This window comes from Diospyros lotus, chromosome 11, assembly GCF_014633365.1.
Source record: "Diospyros lotus cultivar Yz01 chromosome 11, ASM1463336v1, whole genome shotgun sequence".
NCBI lineage: Eukaryota > Viridiplantae > Streptophyta > Magnoliopsida > Ericales > Ebenaceae > Diospyros > Diospyros lotus.
Genome location: NC_068348.1, coordinates 1,960,495 through 1,983,851, shown reverse-complemented (window position 1 = coordinate 1,983,851; position 23,357 = coordinate 1,960,495). Strand labels below are relative to the sequence as shown.

Below are 23,357 nucleotides of genomic sequence, written 5' to 3'. Positions count from 1 at the left end.
TGGTTTACTATGTGAGCGGAGCATGGCCTGATGCCTGTGTAATGCCTCCTCATCTCAAATAGCATGGTAGGTTTACACCTAGTAATTCACGAGGCGTTAGGAAACCCTAGCAGCGGAAACAATGGATCGAACCTGCCGAAATATTTGTAGGGTTTCCATGCAAAGTAAATATGCACAAATTTTCGTTAAATTAACATGTAAGTCCATCATAACAAAAGAGGTACAAATCTCCATATATTTACAACACTTTTGAACTGAATTACATAAAACGATAAAATAAAGCTTAAACGTCCTCTGAATCATTCCCGTGTGCCTCGCTTGCTTCCTTATTCCCTGGCACACCAAACCTACCTGGAACGCGAAGCGCTCCAGGGGCATCAACCCAAGTTAGATATTGGAATCTAAGTGAGATGTTCTCAGGAAATAAATAGCTCATGTATGAAAATGCAAATATGCAAAAACGAAACCCCCTTTTGTGGAAGTCATGCCAGGGTGTTGCAATCACCCCCGCGCACGCCATGCTCACCTCAACACTCATATGTGACTCCGCGAGTCACTCATGGCGGCCACTAACTTGCCACAAACATCCACATGTCATGAAATGATGAAATAAGTGGAATTGCATGCCAAACAAGAGAAGTAAGTGATCATGTCCACATATAACACACAAATGAATCAAAGGATGATCAATATGAAGAGCAAAGGATGCAGAGAACACTCACTCTTGCTACCTTTCTTGTTGCACCACTGATTTTTATGAAAATTCAGCCCTTTTAAGCTGCAGTTACATATAGTACGTGTCACCAAACTAAAATATTTTTACATAGGATTATAGTAAATCATTTAAGGAAGAAACCATAAAAATTTCAAAGAAAAGGGACTATGCACGCGCCCTCACGCGCCCCCATAAGAGTTCCCACGCGCCCCCACGCGCAGCTACGGCAGGCGCGTGCGTCTCACGCGCCGAGCCCCTGGTTCTTACGGAATTTTGCTTCGATGTTTAAAACGGCCATAACTCCTTCATTTTAACTCCGATTTGACTTCCGTTTGAACCTACGGACTCCCCTTTCAGTGTACTACGACCCTATGGAAAGAAAAGTGGCTTACCTCTTTGGTTCTTTCCTCGTTTTTAGCAATCTTCCAATCTGGTCACTCTTCTTGGTTTCCTTTTGTTCTCCCTTCTTTGGATTTCTTTCCTTTGCTTTACCTTACTTAATTTCTCTCTACGTGAACCACTCTCCTACCCCTTTTTATAGCCTTATCATGGTTGCACCTTATCTCCTTTGGGTTGGTATTTTCCTTCTTGTCATAATTACCATCTTTGAAAAATGCTCCATTTGATTCTTTCTTCCTTTATAAGCTTTTCTTCTCCCAATCACCTTCTTCCACTTGCCCCTTGCATGCCCACTTATTCAAACCTTCTTATCCCTTACTTTTAGTGGCCCAATAGCACGCTTACAACTTTCTTTACTTGTGAATTAAGAAGTTATTATGCCCTAAGACTTTTGTGTACCAATTATCCAATAACATCTCACCACCTCAAAGCTTCTTTAATAAGCCTTCATTATGTCTATTGATCTTCCAACAAGAGTTTACCACGTCAAACTTTACCAATAAGCCTTTATCATGACATTTACTTTGTACTTAAATCCTTAAAATCACTTTTATTTGCATACAAATCCTAAACTTGTATTTAAACACATTTCACTCCATCATCTTTGTCTTACATCATATCCAACTCCTCATTAGATTTTTTGGGATATTACAGCCTGGATGTATGGGCGCCTTGTATCATGTTGATGCTCACTACGCCATTGCATTTTTATGTGCATTGCATGGCTACTGGTAGTTATTAGTTCTCGGACGGGAGTACCGTTCCGAGAGAGCCTATGGCTCGGTTGTCGGGAGTACCGACGGGGACGGGCTACGGGAGTACCGGCCCGGGATCACGCGCCTAGGTTTGTGGAGATATTTGTTGCCTTTCAGGGCAGCGGCAGATTGGTATGGGACTTGGGTGCCGTATGTCTTGTGTGGGCCCCAAGGACCGGTATGTGCTTTTATTATGCTTTACTATTGTGTTGTAGCGTCTCATGCCTTGTGTGTACCTGGGGGTTTATTTTGGGGAGAGTTTTCTGGTTATGTTCAGCCTTTCTTTTCTTTATGCTTGCTGAGTCTCTCGACTCACTTTGCTTTCCATCATTCCAGGTAGTGCCAGCGTGGGTCCGAGCAAGAGAGTCAGCGTCTAGCAGCAAAGTCGGTATGGTGTACAGGCAGTCCCGTCAATCTCTGTCAACTCTGATGGTTGTGTAGGGTCTATTCTCTTATTTTTGTACTGTGCCAGGTCATTTCTCGAGTTTCGTGTGTGTCGGTACAGGAGTTTGTATTCTTTTATTTATTTTGTGACCGCTGTGTTAGCAGGGTTACCTGTAGTGCATGCATGTGTTTAACTTCGCTTCCATTGCCCTCATTTTTAAGTATGCATGCTAGGGTGGTCTTTGTCATGTGTTTGTCTCTTTTCTCCTTCTGTAGGCGCTCATGTTCGGGTAGTCCGGGTGGTTGGGGGTATCCGAGCGGGGGTGCTTACACATACTGTGACTCTGCCAGAATAACCAGAGAACAGTCGTGGACTAGGCACGATTCGGGCCGAACCACGTAAAAATCTTGTGTGCTTCTTGTTTGTTCTTTTGTTTCTGTTCCTTACTCTTCGGCACCCGTTATCGCATTGTGGGCTCTCGGACTCCGGTTGACGGTTCTCGTACGTCAACAATATTCAATTAGAGATTCGTAAATAGATTCGTTAAAACTTGTGAACATACTTAATTAGAAATTAGTGAATAACTCGTAAATAAGTTCATTATTGTTATCAGTATTTTTGGGGCCACTTGTTATAGGTTGGACTCAACCTAGCAAGCCGGCCTAACCTGTCGAAGCCCAATTGGCCCAAGGCTGAGGTCGTCAAAGTAAAGTCGCACATCGCTAAAACTCGAGCTCAGATCGCGGAATCAAACGAGCTCCCAGCAATGCTTTCAGTTCGCTGGACGAACTGTTCAGCTCACATAACAAAAAGACCACGGAATAATTGAAGGTGATGTTCACCTGTCTTATCTGAGCCAAACTAGATCCCTAATAATGTGCAACTCATTCCCGATTTTATGGAGCTGATAAGGACATATTATCTCCATAATATTATATTCTCATTTTGGATTTTATAAAAATTGTAAACACCCCACACTATAAATAAGGGTTAAAAACCATTGTAAATGGGCGAATGAACAATAATAATATGCTGTTACTCTATCGGAATAACCAGAGAACAATCATGGACTAGGCATCATTCTGGTCAAACCACGTAAAAACTCCCTTGTGTGCGATTTGTAATTGTTTCTATTTATTTCACATCTTGGCATTGGTGTTCATTTTCTTATTACGGGCCGACGAATCACGATCGACTAATTCTGAATGTCGACAATTATAACTATATTAATAAATTTATTTATAATTTAATAAATATATTATTTAATATAAAATTATTATATATATTAATTTAATCATTTAATATAATGTAATATATATATATGTGAAATGTTATGTTGCCCGCGTCGAGCAACATAACATTTACCCGAGCAAACTCAGAAGGAGAGGTGGGCCACATACCCACCCTCTGCATGCCCTCATCAAGCAATGGATCACCTCTCATATATGTACATATACAAAACAAATAACCTATTTAGGTTTAGCCAAACATACCTATATAAATAGTTGCAACTTATAAACCTTAAAGTTAAATTCTAAAAGTTGTGTGAATGTTGAAAAAGAATACACCACCAACCTTAGCCCCTTTGCCTCAAGCTCATCACCTTTACAGTAAGCCCTCATCTCAAGCTCAACCAGTGCCAACTACAACTATTTGCCATCATTGCACACCCACTTCTTTTCTGAAATTGCTTTCTGTTGTGGCAAACCGCCACTGCAAACCCCCATCTCCTCTGTTGCTACACACCCTTCCACCATTTCTATTGTTGCTTGCAATTGCCAGACAACCACCACCCTTCTAAAGCAACCCTTATTGCCACCACCTATCGTTATCGCCACTTGCTATCACACACCTCTTTTCTCTCTGTCGTCGTCTCTCTTAAGCACCCCCCATTATTGATGCCTATCGCTATCATCGCTTGCTGGCGCACACCTCTTCTTTCTCTGTCATAGCCTCTCTGAAGTATCACCCACTGCAGTCCCATGTTGTCGCACACTTCTTTCCCTCTCTACCACTGCTGCACACCCCCTTTCTATTTGAGTTCATTTGCGACCTTAAATAGAAGATAATTTTTAGTTGAAGTGTTTAGTGGTTTATTTTCTTACAAAAATTCAAAAATGCCAATATTTGTTTCTATTATTTTATCTAAAAATTATTGATATAACTTCTCAAGACCCAAATTATGTTATTCTTGTACAGTTGTTATAATTACTTTTATACTTTATTTTGAAAACAACTATACAAATAATTTTATTTCCTTATTTTATGGTGAACAATATTATTATATTTATTATAATTTGAAGTTATTATTAGTTAATTATCATGTTAATGTTCTATTTGTTGATTATCAGATTTGATTTATGGTTGATTATTTGCATATCAGATTTAAAAAAAATATTTTTGGTGAATCTGTGTTCGAGCCTTTACTCAGGCTCACCAGAAGCTTGTCGAGTTCAACCTCGGCTCATCAATCTTTTGCTTAGTCGAGCTCAAGCCTTAAAGCTCGACTTTAGCTCGAACTTGGAAGCTACTTCATCAAGTTAAGCCTGAACTCAGTGAATGACTGCACTCTCACTCTGCAATTAAAATACAATAAAAAAAATACAGTAAAACTTTTATATATATTTTTTTTATTTTGGTGAGAGGTTTATACTCATCAGTATACGAGTGTAGTTGTAATCCAAATTTAAATTTATATTTTGTAGATGAGTCCAGGTCGTCTACTGAGAAATTTATTTATGGTAAAAGAAAAATAATGTCACACACACGTACACGCATTTAGATGAATTGACAACAAGATTTTTTTTGAATTTTTAGATCACAAATACTAGGAAATAAAGCAAGGCAGAAGTTGAAATAAACGCTGAATGTGAAAATATGAAATTGGATAGCACTTGAGTTAAGACAATTTCAGCACCAACCCGTTGATTCCCAAATTTAAGCAGAAACGATTAGCAACATTAATTTAATTTCAGATACGAGGGTTTGTTATTAAATGCAATTAGAGATAATGATAGTTCTAGTTTAAACAATCCCCATACATGATACGTGGGATTCTAATTTAAGTAACTACCATAAATTCAAATGCAATTAATATACAAGTTAGGCTTATATTCCAAGTTTGGGTATGATAGCGTTTCCAATTCTAGTAACTCTCATACGTGACATGAAAGCTCTAAGTTAGGCTTATATTCCAATCCAAATCTAGTGATTTCTCAATAATTAATACACACTCATACTGAAATTTAAATTAATGTCACTAATTTAAAGCGCAGCTTTTTTTGGGAATCATTGGCATTGGACAGTGTCACTGCCTTAACCCAATATTGGATTTAGCTACTCATCTCCATTTAAAAGTTAATTGACAGGAATTTAAATGGCAGAATTTAAATAACAGAATTTAAATGACAGGAATTAAAATAGCAGAAATTAACCGGTCATTTAGGCGGTGGATATTTAAATGGCAGGAATTAAAATTGTAGAAATTTAAAAGCATAAATTAATCGACCATTTAAGCGGTGAATAATAAAGTAACAATAAATGACATAAGAATTCAAGAGAAAAAAGAAAGAAAGTAAGATTACAAGAGAAAATAATAGAGAAAATAAGAGAGAACAAAAGCAATTCTCAAATAGAGAATTCTAAAAAAACAACTAAGATTTGATTCAAGAATAATAATTCCCCTTACAAATGTAATCAAGTGAGCTATTTATAGCCCACAAGATACAATATAAACCACACAATTTCAATTATTCAACTAAACATAATTATATCTAATGGACACTTATACACTTAAAGTTAAATAGATTTTAATTATAATACACACCTAAAGTTAAATAAATTTTAGCTAAAATACATACCTAATAAAGCACTCATAAAATAAATATTAAAAAAATAAAAATAGATTTCTATAATTGAATTTTTGATCTTCATTAGGATTAAAAATAATACTTGGACCTTCTCCAAATGATGTCTTTCATTGGCTTGCTCAAGTTGGGCCTTAAACATGTGTTGGGCCTTAAGCCTTCAATTTAATGGGCATGTGCTGGGTTTTGGGTCTTCAATTCAATGGGCATGTGCTGGGATTTAATTCTTCATAGGCTGAGTTTGAATTCTTCATTTTTCAATCCAATTTGAGTCTCCAATTCACTTTATTCATGCCTTCAAGCAACAATTGAGTGTTATTAATAAATTATATTATATATATATATATACTACATGCACGCATGTATTGATACATATGTATTATATATTATTATTATTATTATTATTTTTAAATTTTACTGTAGAACTTCATTTAATTCATTTTTCAATTTAAACTTGCATATAACCATAAAATATATATTAATATCTAATTTAAGCCATTTTTAAGATAAAAAAAATGTGTAATTATAACAGAATTTTTACAAAATTAACCACTAATCAGCAAACCTTAGCTCGATTCGATGGTAACCCTATCCAAAATTAAGTTCAATCAATGTGAGTGATTAGGTTAATTTTATCAGAATTTATTAGAATTTGATAATTTTGTTTTGATTATATTTTTGTTGATTCAATTTAAACCGACACTTGAGTCGTATCGTAGTTATAATATCAAATTTATATATCTACTTTAACACGTCCTTTAAAAATAATATTGATTTTTTATTATTTTATGATTATATAAAACCTATCATTTTAGAATGGCATAAATTTTAGATTGTGATGTTAACGCAAGTAAGACGGTGTTCGACTTTTTATATTAAACCAAATCTTGTTATAACACATCTTTCTCCCTACTTTATCTATTATTCTATTTTAATTTGTTATAATATCTATTAGCTCAAAAAAAAAAGCATTTTGACTCATTTATTTAGTCAAACTCTTTATACAATTTTGTATTTCTTTTATTTGTTTGTCCACCGTACTTCACCTTTTTCCTTCTTTCTACATATTGTTTTTCTCCATTTTTTCTTCCTTCACCCCTTAAAGAGATAAAATATATTCCGTAACTTAAATATAAAGATAGGGTTAAACAAAGTATCTTGATATTACAAGCAGGGGCGGATGCATAGCCCATGGCAGCTCACAATTAAAAATATTTTTTTAATATAAAAATTAATTTTTTAATGTAAAAAATAATAAATTTTACTAATAATTCAATAAAAAAAATTTCAGCCCACCCCAAAATTTGTAATGTGTAATTTTATACCTCAAAAAAAAAATTTTAGCCTCCCCCTACATAGATTTCTGAATTCGCCTTGATTACAAGTATAAAGATATAAATGAAAATAGAGATATGAGTACAAAAATAGAAAATTATATATATTCCTCATTGTGATCCCTATCTCAAACTCGTAGCCCTACTTGTTTCTCCCACCCTACTAATTGACCTCGACTTTTTTTACGTTTTGTTTTTTATACAAGATAAATGAGAGAATTATCCATAGCCGAGCCCCAAAAAACTATAATTCTCTCTAGCAATGACTATACATGTATATATAGGAATGAACAAACACACAAGTCCTAATAAATAGAGAGACCCAAATGAATTCAATACCAAGCAAGATGAACCCTCATTCTCAGCAAGTTAAAAAATTGTCGAAGGCAAACCATAAGCAATAAACAATAATAGAAGTTTTTCACAATATAAAAAAGAGCTCCAACACATCAAGGTAGCCAAATCAAACCAAACCAAACCAAGCCAAAACAACATATTCAAACTATTGAAAGCAACCACCAAAGGGAAAGCATCATAATTTGATAGCAAACTATTAAAAGGTTTACATTAATTACCCTTCTTCTTTGTCTTCATTTTTTTGCTTCTTTTTCCCATTGAATCTAATTTTTGGTTTTGGGTTCTTTGTGAATCAAGGTGTTAAAAAGGAGATAAATAATCAATCCACTAGCTAATCTAAAAGTGTCATGTGAACCAACACCATACAAAACATGTAGACTAACAAGAAATCAACATGTGGCATGATTCTTGATAAGATGATATAAAGGACACTTGGAAGACATCTAGATGCACTACGTGGTGAGATTTGATCGATGGCCCAACCATTAATGAACATGGCTCCACTGACATCGCTTGAGCCCTAGACAAGATGTACTAACCATGCCTGATCATGTCCAAAAATAAATGCTCCAGTGAAAATCACGCTTGAACAATCTCGTATACAAGTTATAAAAACCCTTCATTGTTCAATGATATGTATGAATTAACTCCTTCTGCATTTGTTACTTTACTTGACCTCTCATTATTAAACACTAACTTGATTGTTAGAGTTTGCATCGGATGATAAAAACCCCAAGCTTAAAAAAGAAAATTATCATTGTTGTTGAGAGCCCATCTTCCAATCAACATTAGGCGTTATAAACTTAATTAACTCCATAGTTAGGGATAGTCAAGAGAAGGAAAATGAAGGAGTACCACGTTTGGCCTCTCTAATTGGATAAAAGAAGAGAAAAAGGACATAAAATGTGTAAAAAGATTTCCAAGAAATTATTGCATTATATTTAATTATCAAATAAAATGAAAAAATCATATCGAACACCATTTTGGTATTTATATATTTTTAGAATTTTAATAAAGAATAAAATTATCAAGTAATATGTCCAATTAGTACTATTTTAACAAAAAACAAAAATCAAACACGAAAACATAAAAATTATCAAAAGAGTTATGTCAAACTACTTCTTATTCTTTCTTATTCGGGTTTATATTGTCAAATAGGCCTGAGTAAAACTCAGGCCTAAGGGCTAGCTTAGAGGAAAATGGTGTCCAAACTATATATGAATAACATAACAGCCTAATTATTTAGCGATGTGAGACAAATGCAACTTTAACACCCTCACTGCTCTGATACTATGTCAAATAGATATGGGTAAAACTCACTCTTAAAAGTTAGCTAAGAGGAAGAAGGTGTTCAAACCACATATAAATAACATTAACATCCCAATAACTTGATGATGTAGAAGAAATGTAACTTCATGAGTACAATGCATGAACACCCAGTAACTAGCTGCAACACTCACCCAACAATTAGTAGTACTATTTATAAAAATAAGAGTGAGATATTTATACTCATCAGTGTATGTGATGAGAATCATAGAGGGTCGACTAATAATGACCCAATTGAATCCGTTAATCCAATCAATCGTGTGGGAGTTAGATGAATGTTAATTCTTTTTTTGACTAGGATTCTTGTTTAGCAAGTATTTTACTTATTTCCTATGCAATTTAGGATTGGGTTAGTTTTATTATTCCAACTTGTAGTTGGATTAGGTTAGTTTTATTATTTCAAGTTGTAATTGGATTGGGTTACTTTTGTTATTTCTACTTCTATTTGGATTGGGCTAACTAAAACCCATTAGATTTAGGATTTAGTTTATGACTAGGTTTACGATTTTTATTAGTTTTCAAGTAGAATTAAGATTTAATTATTTTTGTCCATTTAAAGGGTTTTCCATTGTAAACAAGGGGAGAGGATTATGAATTGAATTTGAGAGAATTCTCTTTTCCTATCTTGTTTTTTAATGAACAAACCTTCAAACTTATCAAATGAGTGATTCCGAACTTATCAAAGATATTGACAGTCTTTGTGGCGTTCAACAACACAATTATTGGTTCTTGTTTCCGCATATCAACGGGTCTAGATTTTTATATAATCTAGGTTCTTGGTTCATGAATCAACGGGTCGAGAATTCTTTGCCTTATATCCAATTTTGGCTTTTCTAGGGTTCGTTTCAATATTTTGTGGGTTCCTTGACTTCATTCCACATCAATTGGTATTAGAGCTTCGAAGCGCACATCAGTTGGTATCAGAGCACTAGGTTCGCATCATACCAGAGCTTTGGTTCTAAAAGCGGGTATTTATCTACTCTTGTTTTTTTTTTTTTTTTTTCCTATATCATGAAAGATGCTTGAAGGTTTGGAAATGAGGCAACCACAAAAATATTATGAGTGGCAACATAGGCATGATGTTTGGGCTGAATTTGATGAAGAATTAAAGTTCATGCGAGTGTTGCTGAACGTCTAGAAAAAGAGAAGAAACATGAGATTGAGAGTTCAAAAAAAAGTAAGGATGATAGTGGCGACTAGAATGCTCATAATATTGAGGTTGAAGAAAAAGACGAGGGCGAGATAAAAAAGAGTCTCATTGTTGAAGAAAATGAGGTTAAGAAGGCTCTCATGGAAAATCAACAAGTAATTTTACATGTATATGGTGAAACTACAAATCCCTTCCAAGTTTGGTTAATTCTTTGTTGCAAGATTTCGAGGATGTGACTTTTGAACTTGGTGAACCATTCCAAGTTCCTAGAAAGATTCATGACTACGTCGACAAGTTGATCGTTCCAGTTTACAATTCGAGGATGAATCGTCTTGAAGAGGGAAGGAATGATGAGAATCATGGAGGGCCGACTAACAATGACGCAATTGGATCAGTTAATCCAATCAACCGTGTGGGAATTGGATGAATACTAATTCCTTTTTTGATTAGGATTCTTGTTTAGCAAGTATTTTATTTATTTCCTATGTAATTGAGGATTGGGTTAGTTTTATTATTCCACCTTGTAGTTGGATTAGGTTAGTTTTATTATTTGAAGGTGTAATTGGATTGGATTACTTTTATTATTTCTACTTCTATTTGGATTAGGCTAACTAAAACCTATTAGATTTAGGATTTAGTTTATGACTAAGTTTAGGATTTTTATTAGTTTTCAAGTAGAATTAGGATTTAATCATTTATGTCTATTTAAAGGTTTTTCCATTGTAAACAAGGGGAGAGGATTATCAATTGAATTTGAGAGAATTCTTTTTTTCTATCTTGTTTTTCAATTAACAAAGCTTCGAACTTATCAAATGAGTGATTTCTTTGTGGCATTCAAATCCTGAACTTATCAAAGATCTTGGCAGTCTTTATGGCGTTCAACAACACAATTATTGGTTCTTGTTTATTCATATCAATAGGTCTAGATTTTAATATAATCTAGATTCTTGGTTCGTGAATCAACGGGTTTGTTGAGAAATCACATGTGTAAACCAACACACAACCACACGGCCAAGACCAAGAAAAAGTACCAAGATCCACAAGTTGAAACAGAAAATAAAGAACAACCACAACACACACAGAGAACACCGCGTATACGTGTTCGGATTCGAAAGAATCCTACTCACGGCAGAGGCTCCGCCTCTAGTCAATCCACTAATATATACAATGAGATTACAGAGATTACAAGCGATCAAAAATGAAGAAACCACTTACAGTATCTACAATCAGGGAAAAATCAAGTACAAAAGCTTCACAGAAATAAGCTATTTGAAGGATCATGAACGAGGAAACAAAGCATGCAGCGGAAGCGGTTTAAAATCAAAACCGTTCCTCGTATTGATAAGAATCTAGGAGACTTACTTTTGCGGCGGATTACCGGACGGAATGGAGCGATGGGAGCTTCTTCGCGTTGTGGAGACGACGGCTGTCCTGCTAGCCTTCGGCTTCGTCGCATCAGAACTCAAACGCATCCTTTCGATCTTCCGGAGTATGACTCGAACTCGTGGCCTCTCTTCGGTGAAGAAGAATGAAAAACGACTTAGACGAAAAAACAACTAAAGAGAGATATATATAGGGAGAACCCTAGGGTTAAAACCCTAGTGGGCCAAACCCTAATGGGCCAAGATCTTTTAATTAATTTTCTAATTGGGTTAGCCCAATTAATTAATTAAAACCCTAATAAACTATTATTTTATTCTAGCCCAATGGACCATTCTGAATAAAATAATTCTCTCTCAATGTAATTCATCCAACAAGCCAAATGTATTAAAAAATACATGAGTTACATCGAGCTACCCCGGGGACCAAAAGACAAATTATTCACGGCTACTAAAATGACCAAAATATCCCTGCTACCTAGTAGCTATATTTTGTCATTCTAAGTGTTCCAACTATCACCATATGGTAACACTGACCCCACGAATAATTTTGCATATGCCATGTCTTTGACCTACTAGTGTAATGACGAAAATACCCCTCTGCGTAACACCCATCATTTAGAAAGGAATAATGTACTAACACCTTTCTAAATGACTTCTACCATCCTTAGATCACTAGTCCAATAATCCGTGACTACTCGAATGTACTTGCTTATCACTGGGAGCTACCCAGAAGCACACACTCTTAAGTCACGTTCCCAGGGCCCTGGATTATTCGATTATTCTTGAACAATCACAAGGGGGTGAATCACAGAAACTATCTTGTATTAGTCTGTCTTAGCTAATTAGAAACCATACTCCCAACTCAAAAGGATATTGATCTTTGACAGACCTCACCTACAATGAATCTAAGAATATAGCTCTAGGTTCACTAGACCACCAACTAATACTCAAGTATTAGAGTACTCGTCCACGTAGTAGCAGTGATAGACTAGCTCCATGATAATTAGTACTTTGTCATTAGCTTCTATCACAGGTCCACTCTACGCATTCCAAATGCGCTTGTACAATTAGAGTAAACGGACTGTTTACTAGCTAAGGCAAGCCATCCTCCATTAGGATCTATTGCACAATGATCTTATCATGATAGAATGCCCAGTTCTATCAAAAGATCAAGAGTTATATTTTCTTGCTTATTAAGTACCCATGATTCATGCCTAACTGTGAAGAACGACCCATCACATGAATCACTTACTTAATAGCATGGACACCTTTCCAACAATTAAATGCAAATAATATATGTGCCATAAACTGAACAGAAAGAAACATCATTACCATAAATTAAACAAAACGTGTCTTTAGGGCATACATTTCCAACACTATTCACAACACTCACTCTCGCCATTCTCTCACCATCACAGCACTTTGATTTCAAGATGGAAGAGAAGATACAAAGCTAGGGTTTCTTTCTTCACGATTGCTTTCTCCATTGCGTTCTGTTTTCTTCTAGCACATTGGAAATTATAGATTGTTGAGCTGCCCCATTTGCCTTATATACACGGACAACTCAATATGGCAGACTTGGGCTTGGGCTCAATTTGCTTATAAGATACCAATGGCCCATGGCTAATATAATATTATATTACATAACCCAAATCCATATTACCATGATATAGAATGCCAAATGCACATGTAAATGAAATGGAACCCCACTGTAAAATACAACAATTATTTAACATCAAAATATAACACTATATGCCACATGACAATTACATGAATTTATTTATTAAACATATAACATATCAATATATTTTGAATCACAAATATTAACAGGGTCCATAATTCTTTGCCTTATATCCAATTTTGGCTTTTCTAGGGTTTGTTTCAATCTTTTGTGGATTTCTTTGACTTCATTTCATAGCGCGTTCACATCAATTGGTATTAGAACTTCGGAGCGCACATTAGTACGAGTGTACATGTAGCACAAATTTAATTTCTGGATGAGTTCAGGTCGATTCACTGGGAGATTTTATATGGACGTAAATAATTATACATAGATTTTTTTTTTTATTTTAAATTTTCAAATTTGAAAAACAGTGTTGAAATGATATAAAATTTGTGAAATAAAGTGACTATAAGGTGTGTTGAGTCAAGGCAATTTTAGTGCCAATCCCATGACTTTTCAATAGCTAGAAGACTGAAACATAAATCTGGACTAATTTTGAGGTTTTGCTAATAAAATGCATCTCAAGATAATGATAGTAACTACCATAAATTGAGCAATTTCCATACATGATATAAGAAATTTTAAGTTAAGTAACTACCATAAATTAAGATGCAGTTAATATGCAAAATGAATAAATAGATAACTCATTTAAATTTAGGTATAATAGCATTTCTAATTCTAGTAACCTCCATACATGATATGGAGACTCTAAGTTAGGCTAATGTTACAATCCCAACCCAAAGATTCAATGAACACACAATACTCAAATTAATCAGACTTATGTTAATGCATTTAAAGTTTAGCTATTTTGGAAAATCTATGGCACTTGACATTGTTCTTGCCTTGGCCCAAGTTGTAACGCCCCGTTTTCTCAGAACAAGCATTACCTCGAGATTTTGGAAATTTTTTTTTTTTTCAATATCATACAACATAAGCCTCTCGACATACATACCCTCATCATAGTCATTTCCTGACAATCCCGATCGTACCTTCTTAGCATATCAAAATTTAATAGACTAAGATAGATATTATCAATCACATCAGCGGAAGCAAGATCGAAACCTCAATGATATATATAACTAACAATTCCTTTTACAATAACCAAATCGATGTTTCACATGAAAATATCAAAATATTACATCATCTCTGAACATCGTAATCATAGACAAAACCTACGAAAACTGAATATAACAGCTACATCTCGATGACATTCTTTCCCTTGGCGTCACTGCTTTCACCTGGAATGTTTGAATATTCTAAGGACATAGTCCAAATTAGATGCTGAATCATCTAAGTGAGAGTTTAAAAACATTTTCATGCAGATATGCAAAATCATATATAAAACTGATAAATCCCGACATACCCCAGCCTAAGAGAATCCCACATAGCACTTAGCCCTAACCGGGGAAAATGCAATCTCTCTAAAGGCGACACGACCACACCGACCCATTGGCAAACCAATCCTGCTTAAGAGGGACAACCTCAACATATGAACCCGGGAATCACCCCATTGTCATTGTTGGGCTTTATGCTCCTACTCAAAAGCATTCCAAAACCCAACGTAACCCTAGCCCCAAGAATGTCACATCAGCACTATCCGCGAAATCCATGACACCTCAGCCTTAATGCTATTGCTCAAAGGAACCTGGGGTGGTGTCCACTCTCAGCCCTGCCACTTGAGCCAACAAACGGGGTGGTGTCCACTCGCAGCCCCGCCACTTGACTACCGTAGGGTGAAGTCCGTCTCAACCCCATCCCAAGTGGGTCACATAGCATTAACCCTTGGCACGCATTCCGAGTGCTGACACTCGAGAGCTACGTCACAGGTTAACAACCCACGTTCCACATGGACAACACAACATGCCAATGCCGAAAAATCATAACATGCATAACTTAAAATCAATAGTTCGATGTATGCAATCGTACGAAATTCAATGCATGTGTAAATAAACATTTGGACAGACCATCACAATAAACCAAGCCATAGAGATGAACACTCAAAGTAAACCATTCACATGCTACTATAAGTCTTTTCGGGTAGAACCACTCACCTTTAGCTGTAATTTGAATTCTTCTTGAAAAGCGCGGTATGCCTCAATTTGCATGCTTGCCTCAATTTGCGTGCCTTCTTTGAACTTTGCATGAGTCACTTCGTCTCAACCCCCAAGGCACCCTAATCATTATATTTATACAACATTATAATTTTCCTTAATTTTCTCACATTTTCCTATTTTTCTCCCATTTTTCTTCTCTAATAATTCAAAATAAATATCTACACAACTATTTTCTCAAATATTTTTACATAATAATTCATAAAATAATTAAATAAAATTTTTGGAAGTTGAATTACCAAAAAGCCCTTCGTCACGCGCCTTCACGCGCTCGACGCGTGGGTGCAAGTAAAGGCTAGCGCATGCAGCTCACGCACCACCGTCTTCAACCTTGAGCCAGCCGCCGGCGGTTGCTCCGATGCCCCCGAAACCGGTACCCCCTAAAATCCCACGAAGAGTCGATCACAACCCCACCGGTTTCAGGCCGAAAGGCCACTGGAAAGCCCACTAAAAGTTGAGTTGCAGGTTGCGGTAGGCGGACCGCCTCGACTTTCTGGCCACCCTCGAAACGCCTTCGATTCACCTCCAAAACTCACGAAACTTACCAGAATTGCTCCTCTTGCCTCAAGGATCAAAAGCCCCTTACTGGCTTCCCTCGATTCGCCCTCAAAATCGAGCAATTTGATGCTCCAAATTTGGCCAAAAACCCTTAGTATTTATAGGCTAAATCCGACCCTCACGTGGCCGATTTCTAGCCAAACCTTTCCCCACACGCTTCCTAGACTACCCTAGACCATGCCCTGACGAGATTTGCTGCCCAAATCTCCCATTTTTCTGGCCGAATTCACGGCCAGATCTGCCATGCTTTGGCAGATTTTCAAAAATTGTACTTTAGCCCCTTAGAAACTTCCTTTTGCATTTTGGCCTTTATCCTCAAGCCCCTGATCTTTCTAGCACCATCACTAAGACCCTCAAGATCTGTACTTCTCATTTCTCTCTTGAAAATTTCAAAAAATTACCTTTTGACCTCCCTTGGGCAATTTTAGAAAATTACACTTAGGCCCGATTGATCGATTTGACCTCAAATCCACTCGATTCAACCTGAAACTACTTAAGGGTTGTTCTATACATCAAATATTAGTCCTAGATACACTCCGTTGATTTTTCGGGCATCGTCTATAACAATTCGGTAATACGACCTAATTGGCAGCTATATTTTTGCTGTATTGAAAACTGTTCCCGATCTCATTTCTTTTATCACTAAAAATCATAATTTAAATCGCTCATCGATACTATACCATTTTCCTTTTCTATCTAGGGTCCGGGGCACTCCCTCTGACTAATTCGGTCGTCCAAAGCTGTGTTAGTGTACCCTATAGTCTTATTTTTTTCGCAAATTCCATTTATACCCTTTATCAATTATCATTTTTATCCTCAAATTATTCTCAGGTATTACACAAGTGTTGGTTTAACCATATATCTTCATTATTGCATACAAAAAATTAAAGGATCTAAAAATAGAAATACATAATAAGGATTTGCAATATTTTACTTACAGAACTTAAACACCAAGAACTTAACGTTGCTGGGATTGAAATGCAAGAATAGAATTAGGTAATTTAAAATGCATGAAGTGAGGTTACTGGATCAAAAGATAAGATTACTTTATTAAAAATTGAAAGATACAATGCAAATTACAAGATATAGCAACTGGTTTAGAACATAGATGGCAATAAGCAATAAACAAATATTATCCTTAACAGAAAAAAAAAAAAAAAGAACATTAATAAACAAAAGCTAACAGCACAAAATAATGTCAACAACGGTCTCTAAATAATAAGAACATAATAAGATCAAACCGACAGAAAATAATGATGAAATTGCAGGGTCTCTGCTTGGAAATAACAGATGAAAAATAACAGCAAGCTCCCCCTCCTGTTGGTTTCTGTCACCCTATATATTGTCCAAAATGGCTGGTTTCTTTGTTAGTTTTTTTTTCTTTTTACAACGACTCTCAATTTGAATCTTCCGACAATTTTTCTGATCATTCTCTTGCATAATCCTTCTACCCATACTCTTGCAAAAGTCTTTCCACTCATGCTCTCTTTTTAGATGGAATACAGATGTAAAATTAGTTTGTCCCCATCGTGCGAAGGTGTGCTCTGCTGCAATCATTTCTCATGTATCTGAATATGGTTTCACTAATATCTGGATATGTTGTACGATATCTGGATGTATCTTCATTAATATCCGGATATGTTGTGCGACATCCGAATGTAACTTTTTGAATCTTCTCTCTGATATCCGGATACACTTTGTGATATCCGGATGTGTCTCGCGAGTCTTGAGTCTTGTATCTGGATGCTACAGTGACGCATCCAGATGAGGCTTCATTGATATCTGGATATGCTACATGATATACGAATGTGGCTTCTTTGGATTTTGCTCTTGTATCCGGATGTGTTGAGAGACATCTGAATGTATTATGTTGATTTCCAAATACGTTGTGGGGTGTCCAGATATCTCTCTTGGTTTCTTATTCTTCTCTTGTATCTGAATGTACGATATGATATCCGGATGTGTTTTTTTCATATCTGGATGACTTTGGATGGCATTCGGATATGTCTTCCTTTTTGACTCAATTTTGACTCCATCACCCTTAATCCAAATAATTCTTTTCAAAACAAATATAAATGCAAATTTATCATATTTATTTAATAAGAAAGAGATAAAAAAATATGATAATATTTGACATTTTTAACCACTAATAAGTAACATAACAGCCCAGTAACATATTTGGGTTCATACCATAAAATATACTCATTTAATACGAGTACAGTGTATGAATTCACGTGATGAAAGCAATTATTATTAGATACGACTACCTCTAGATTTTATATACCCAACCCTAAGACATTCCATCTTCACCCCGTACGAGGCATGGCAACATGCAAGGACCCAAAAACTAGACGTCGGCAGTGCAGTGATCACATCAATTTTGTTGGGGGGTTGCATCTTTGAGGCTCCAAGTAGTCCCAGAATTAGGTATCTATCCATGAGGTTGCATATGCTAAATTTGTTAATGCAGCTCAGCAGTGCGACTTGCCATCAAAGAAAGCCATTCCCATGGCGAATGGATCAAAATCAAAAGAGGCAACAGTGCACGAAATATCAACAACTAGTGGGAAGGAAGGACGGATTAGGACCACAATCGTGTTGTGAAAATGATGCTGATATTTTGTAAGCTTTTGAATGAACAGTCTTAATCTCCAACCAATCCCAAATGCAGCCCAATTCAACTGTGTCCCTTCTTAAGAAAAAAATTAATTAAAAAGACAGAAGAAAAAAAAATCATCAATCTGCACTCTTTTTTTTTTGGGTATTTAATTTGAGTCCTCAATTTTGAAACTGGAGCCACAAATGATCGCGTCGGTGGACTTTCTACGCAATCATAATTCTAATCAAGTCTTAATCTCATTAAGTGCGTTGTCGATTTCATAGCACGTGAAAATATTCTAGAAAAATGTGCAGAATGGGCCCGAAATTAAGGGTTACTGTTAAATTATAATTAATATCCTAATGAAGTAATTATAATGAAGATTGAAGAATGAATGGCAGCAATTTAACAAATGGTTAACGATGATACAGACAGAAGTTTCATACAAATGATGCACGTGGTTAGTTAATTAGAAAAGGAAACCATTCGACCAGGTCATTGTGACTAAGTAATAATGTTCTGGGAAATGATGAATTGTTCATATCATAAATTGTTGAAAACCTAGTTCCCAATTGCAAGCAAGAAGATCATGGAAAATCACCCAGCCCTGGAAGTAACTTTGATTTCATTGTATATATGGAATCCCATAAAATCTAAGTAATATATTACCTACCATATAAATATATATGGTTTCATCATCTATATATGTATCAAGTCTATTTCATATATAATTAAACCATCATCAGTAATTAATTGAAAACCTTCAATTTCTTCACCAATTTAATTTGCTTATCCAGCCAAGTCATGAAGCAACTGTGCACCCATCAAGTTCCTATAAGGCAAGTTCGGAGCTTCACCATCCAAAAGGGAGTATTGAACTTGCTGGCAATCTTCAATGTGTTCCCTAGGGTAGAAGAGGGAGCCCTGTGAGACAGGAGAGAATGCTAAGCTCACCCCATTCCCACCGTGCTGCTGCAGCCCCAGCGTCAAGGACACGCCGCCGCCGCTGCTGCCGCCGGGGGCCGTGGCGTGGTGGTTGTATGAAGAGAAGTCCAGTTCCACGGCGCTGAATGTGTCTGCTGCAACCCTACCAAAGCTATGATCATGAGGGGCTTTGCTGTGTTTGCCGTCGTTTTTCTCAGATGGGTTGTTGATTATGGAAGAGAGGCACTCTGACTCTATCCGCCCCAGCTGGGCCGCCGTCGGTTTGTGATCTTCGGGGCGGGGCCGGACGCCGTTGTCGTCACTGGAGGCTGCTGCATTGTCTTGCTCCTTGGTTTCTTCCATGTACATCTCTTCCACCATGGGCTTCCACAGCCTCACTCTTGCATTGATGAACCAATTGGACACCTAATTAAGCAAGCCAAATGTAACTCAATAATAAACCAACAAGGCCACAAAAAATAATATGTTTTTGGAACATATGCCCCATTAACAATGCAGATGTATTCATACACACAAGTACAGAAATCTGATTACATCATCTCATATATTATTGATGTGGTAAATAACAGTAGATGAACATGGACTTGCCTGGCTTCTTGAAAGGCCTGTTTGGCGGGCTAAGATGTGCTTATCTACATCACTTGGGTACCTGAAAATTCCATGAAACAAAGTACGTACATGTAAATTGCAGAAATGAGAAGCTTGGAGAGAGCTAGAGAGAGAGAGAGAAAGAGAGATGGGTCCTATATATGTAAGTTGGTAAGAGAATCAAATCCACACAAATATAAAACAGTGGCCGAAGCAATATCCAAAACATTAAAGAAAATGCATATATGTGAATATATATGAATGTACATATAGATGATTGAAAACAATATGCCAACTGAAATACTGGAATCCGGAAAGATGGTGGGCAGAAGCTACCAAAAAAGAACTTGTTTTTGCGAGCAAGGTGATTAGGACTGGAAGAATGAAACAACAACATCAGTACGTGGCTGGCTGCAAATACTGTTTCTTTTTGGTTTGAAGAAAGCTTTGATTCCCTTCAAACATGGGATTTGATCATCAACACAAGTTCATATATGCATCGAAGAAAGAGGAGGAAGAAGCGAGAAGAGAGATGTACGTACGGGTGGAGGAAATGCTCGAACAGCCATGCCCGGAGCAGCGAAACCGAGCGCTCCGGCAGGCCGCGCTGCGGCCGCCAAGGATGACTCTCCATCAGGTTCATCTGCTGGAAGGCCTTTTGCTGCCTCAGAGTTTGATCCAATAGCCTAAGCCTTGGGGTCTCGCCCTTAGTCGTGCCCGGTGCAACTGTGTCTTTCTCTCCCATGGCCTTCTTGGCGGCTTTGATTTGGTTCACAATCCCATCTCTCAGGCACCTGAAGTGCCTTGACATAGCCTTAGACGCCAGCGCCGAGTACACGGTGGCGGCGCCGCTGCCTGCCACCGCCTCGAAGGAAGAAACCACCGCCTTCATCTGATCGCAGTAGTGCCTGTATCTTCTATCCAACTACATCCACACAAAGGAAAGGTAGAGATTTTAGAAAGAAACAAACTAAAGTTAAACTTTTTACAGCATAGAGAAAAGAAGAATAAGAGGGTTCTGAAATTAAATGGGACTGTGAACGGATTGTCGCCATGTGGGCATTAATGGAAAGCCCCCTCCAGTCTCTGAATTAGTTCCAATTAATCATCAACCGCCATGAACAGTTGGTGCTTTTCCTTTCAACCATTTCATATGAACAATAACGGAATTAATGGAAAAGAATCGATTTCGAAATCAAATTGTTCACCTCTTCGAGCATTGAAAGAAGCTTCGTCTTTCGTTTCTGGAGCTCCAGGAGGTCAAGGCTGTACAAAGATTGCTTTTTTGAAGAACTACTAGCGTTCTCATCCTGCCAGTATTGGGTCTTTTGGGGCTTTATCTTGAGCTTCGGATCTGTTTGCTTTGTTCCGAGGTTACAGAACTCATTCAGAAGCTCCTGGGCAGGGCCCAGGTACTTGGAGTTCCTGATCTGAAAGTGGCCAAGATGATGAACATTTGAAGCTTTTCCAAAAAACCCATGATCTTGCTGAATCATTTGTTGTTGAATGTTCATGGACTTTCCGAAGAACCCATCTGGTCTGATATTATTATCTTGTTGCCTCAGCTCAAAGGACTGTACCCTAATGGTGGAAGGATTGGTTGAACTGAGAGAGAGCGAAAGGCCTTGGCTTGGCCTTTCGTTTCCCTCACAGGGAAACACACATCTCATAGATGAATCATAAGCAAGCAATCTGTTTTGATCCTGCCAAGCTGCGACAGCTGATTGATCCGGAGCAACCATCAGGGCTTCAGCTGTATCCGACATGCCGTAAAACTCGCCAGTGGACTCATTGATCGTCTTGGAAGAGGACGGCGGACCGCCGCCGGGATCGTGGTTTCCGGCGCCGGCGCCGGCTTTGGCGAAGAGGGTCTGTTGGTGGAGGCTTTTGGGTGGAAACCCTATTATCTCCATGCCGGTGGTGAGGTTGTAGATCTCTGGGTTGGATTCAAAGCTCTGCAAATGATGATTCGCCATGTGAGATGAAACATCGGAATAGCAATAGCCTGCAGACGAGGCCAGGTTCATGTGCTTCTCTTCACCACCTTGATGAGCCATACACATCAAATTAGAACTCTATTTCTTCTTAATTAAATTTCTTCTCGCCTTTCACACCTTGATTCTTCCACTGAAGATTAACGTATACCTGCAACACAAAGAAAACTCATCAAGATCCCAATTTTTTGGATAACCGGAAAATAGAATAAATGACAAATAAAGCCTACAAAATGAATATCAGAGCTGATTTTCCCCGAACAACCCAATACCAAAAGCCTAAAGAACAAAAATCCTCAACTTCCCACAACCAAGAGAGAGAGAGAGAGAATACCAATTGGATTAGGAAGGAGTACTGGAGACTGTAAGTCTGTGGATTGAGGGGAGTTTTTGAGATGAGAGAGTGTGCTGGGTAGCGCCGAGCGGCGGCGGAGGATCGGTGGAGAGATGGGCCAGCAGATACTTTTTATCAGACGACGAGTTCTCTTAATAAACCAACACGACATGCTTTGCCATGAACCTCGGGACCAAGATCAGATATCTCCTCAGAAATAGTTAGACGATCAAAAATATTATGTTTGATGATCATGACCTTCAACTCCATGTTCATCTTCCTCTCATACTCCCTCTTCTCTCTCTCTCTCTCTCTCTCTCTCGTGGGTCAATGGACCATGATATAAATACATCCAAAATAGATTTCCTAGAACCCAAGCCTTGCCTCAATTATTTCATACCCTGCCCAGGTAAAAAAGAAAAAAAAAACTTACAATACATGAACATATATATATATAATTATATATATAAAGAAGTACCGATGCTGGGCCATAAGCTGAAAGGGATCATCATCCTATGCCTGGTACATATAGACTACCAGCCGCCACATGATCTGTTCCTTCTCAGTACACACAAATCTCAAATCCTAAGCCCCCTCCTCCACTCCTTAATTAACGCATATATATATATATATAAAATACAGACATATATATATATATAGGGAGAGAGATCTTTAGAGTGGGGGCCTCGAATCCCTAGAACTGGAGGTTTGGAAGGGAGAGAGTGGAGTTGGGTTCCAGGCTTTTGTTCAGTTTCAGATGGGTTTTTGGAAGAAGGACTACTGTCTGGTGTCTGCTGTAGCTGAATCAATTTCTGACCAGAATTCAATACAAACCC

At 37.2% G+C, this 23,357-nt stretch overlaps 1 protein-coding gene across 3 annotated transcripts; it reads right to left on the bottom strand.

The window, feature by feature from the left end:
• Positions 1-19,268: 19,268 nt before the first annotated feature.
• On the bottom strand, positions 19,269-23,357 carry LOC127813618 (homeobox protein BEL1 homolog). 3 transcript variants are annotated; one of them, XM_052354668.1, is made up of 6 exons: positions 23,000-23,348; positions 22,522-22,922; positions 21,402-22,338; positions 20,736-21,118; positions 20,194-20,254; positions 19,269-20,010 (listed from the first exon to the last, which is right to left on the bottom strand). In XM_052354668.1, the coding sequence occupies exons 3-6, from the start codon at positions 22,254-22,256 to the stop codon at positions 19,450-19,452; spliced, it is 1,860 nt and encodes a 619-aa protein (XP_052210628.1). In that variant the 5' UTR covers positions 22,257-22,338; positions 22,522-22,922; positions 23,000-23,348; the 3' UTR covers positions 19,269-19,449. The 3 variants fall into 3 exon arrangements, with proteins under 3 accessions (XP_052210628.1, XP_052210627.1, XP_052210629.1); XM_052354667.1 differs by having other exon boundaries at positions 22,522-23,348; XM_052354669.1 differs by lacking the exons at positions 19,269-20,010; positions 20,194-20,254 and adding an exon at positions 20,278-20,648 and having other exon boundaries at positions 22,522-23,357.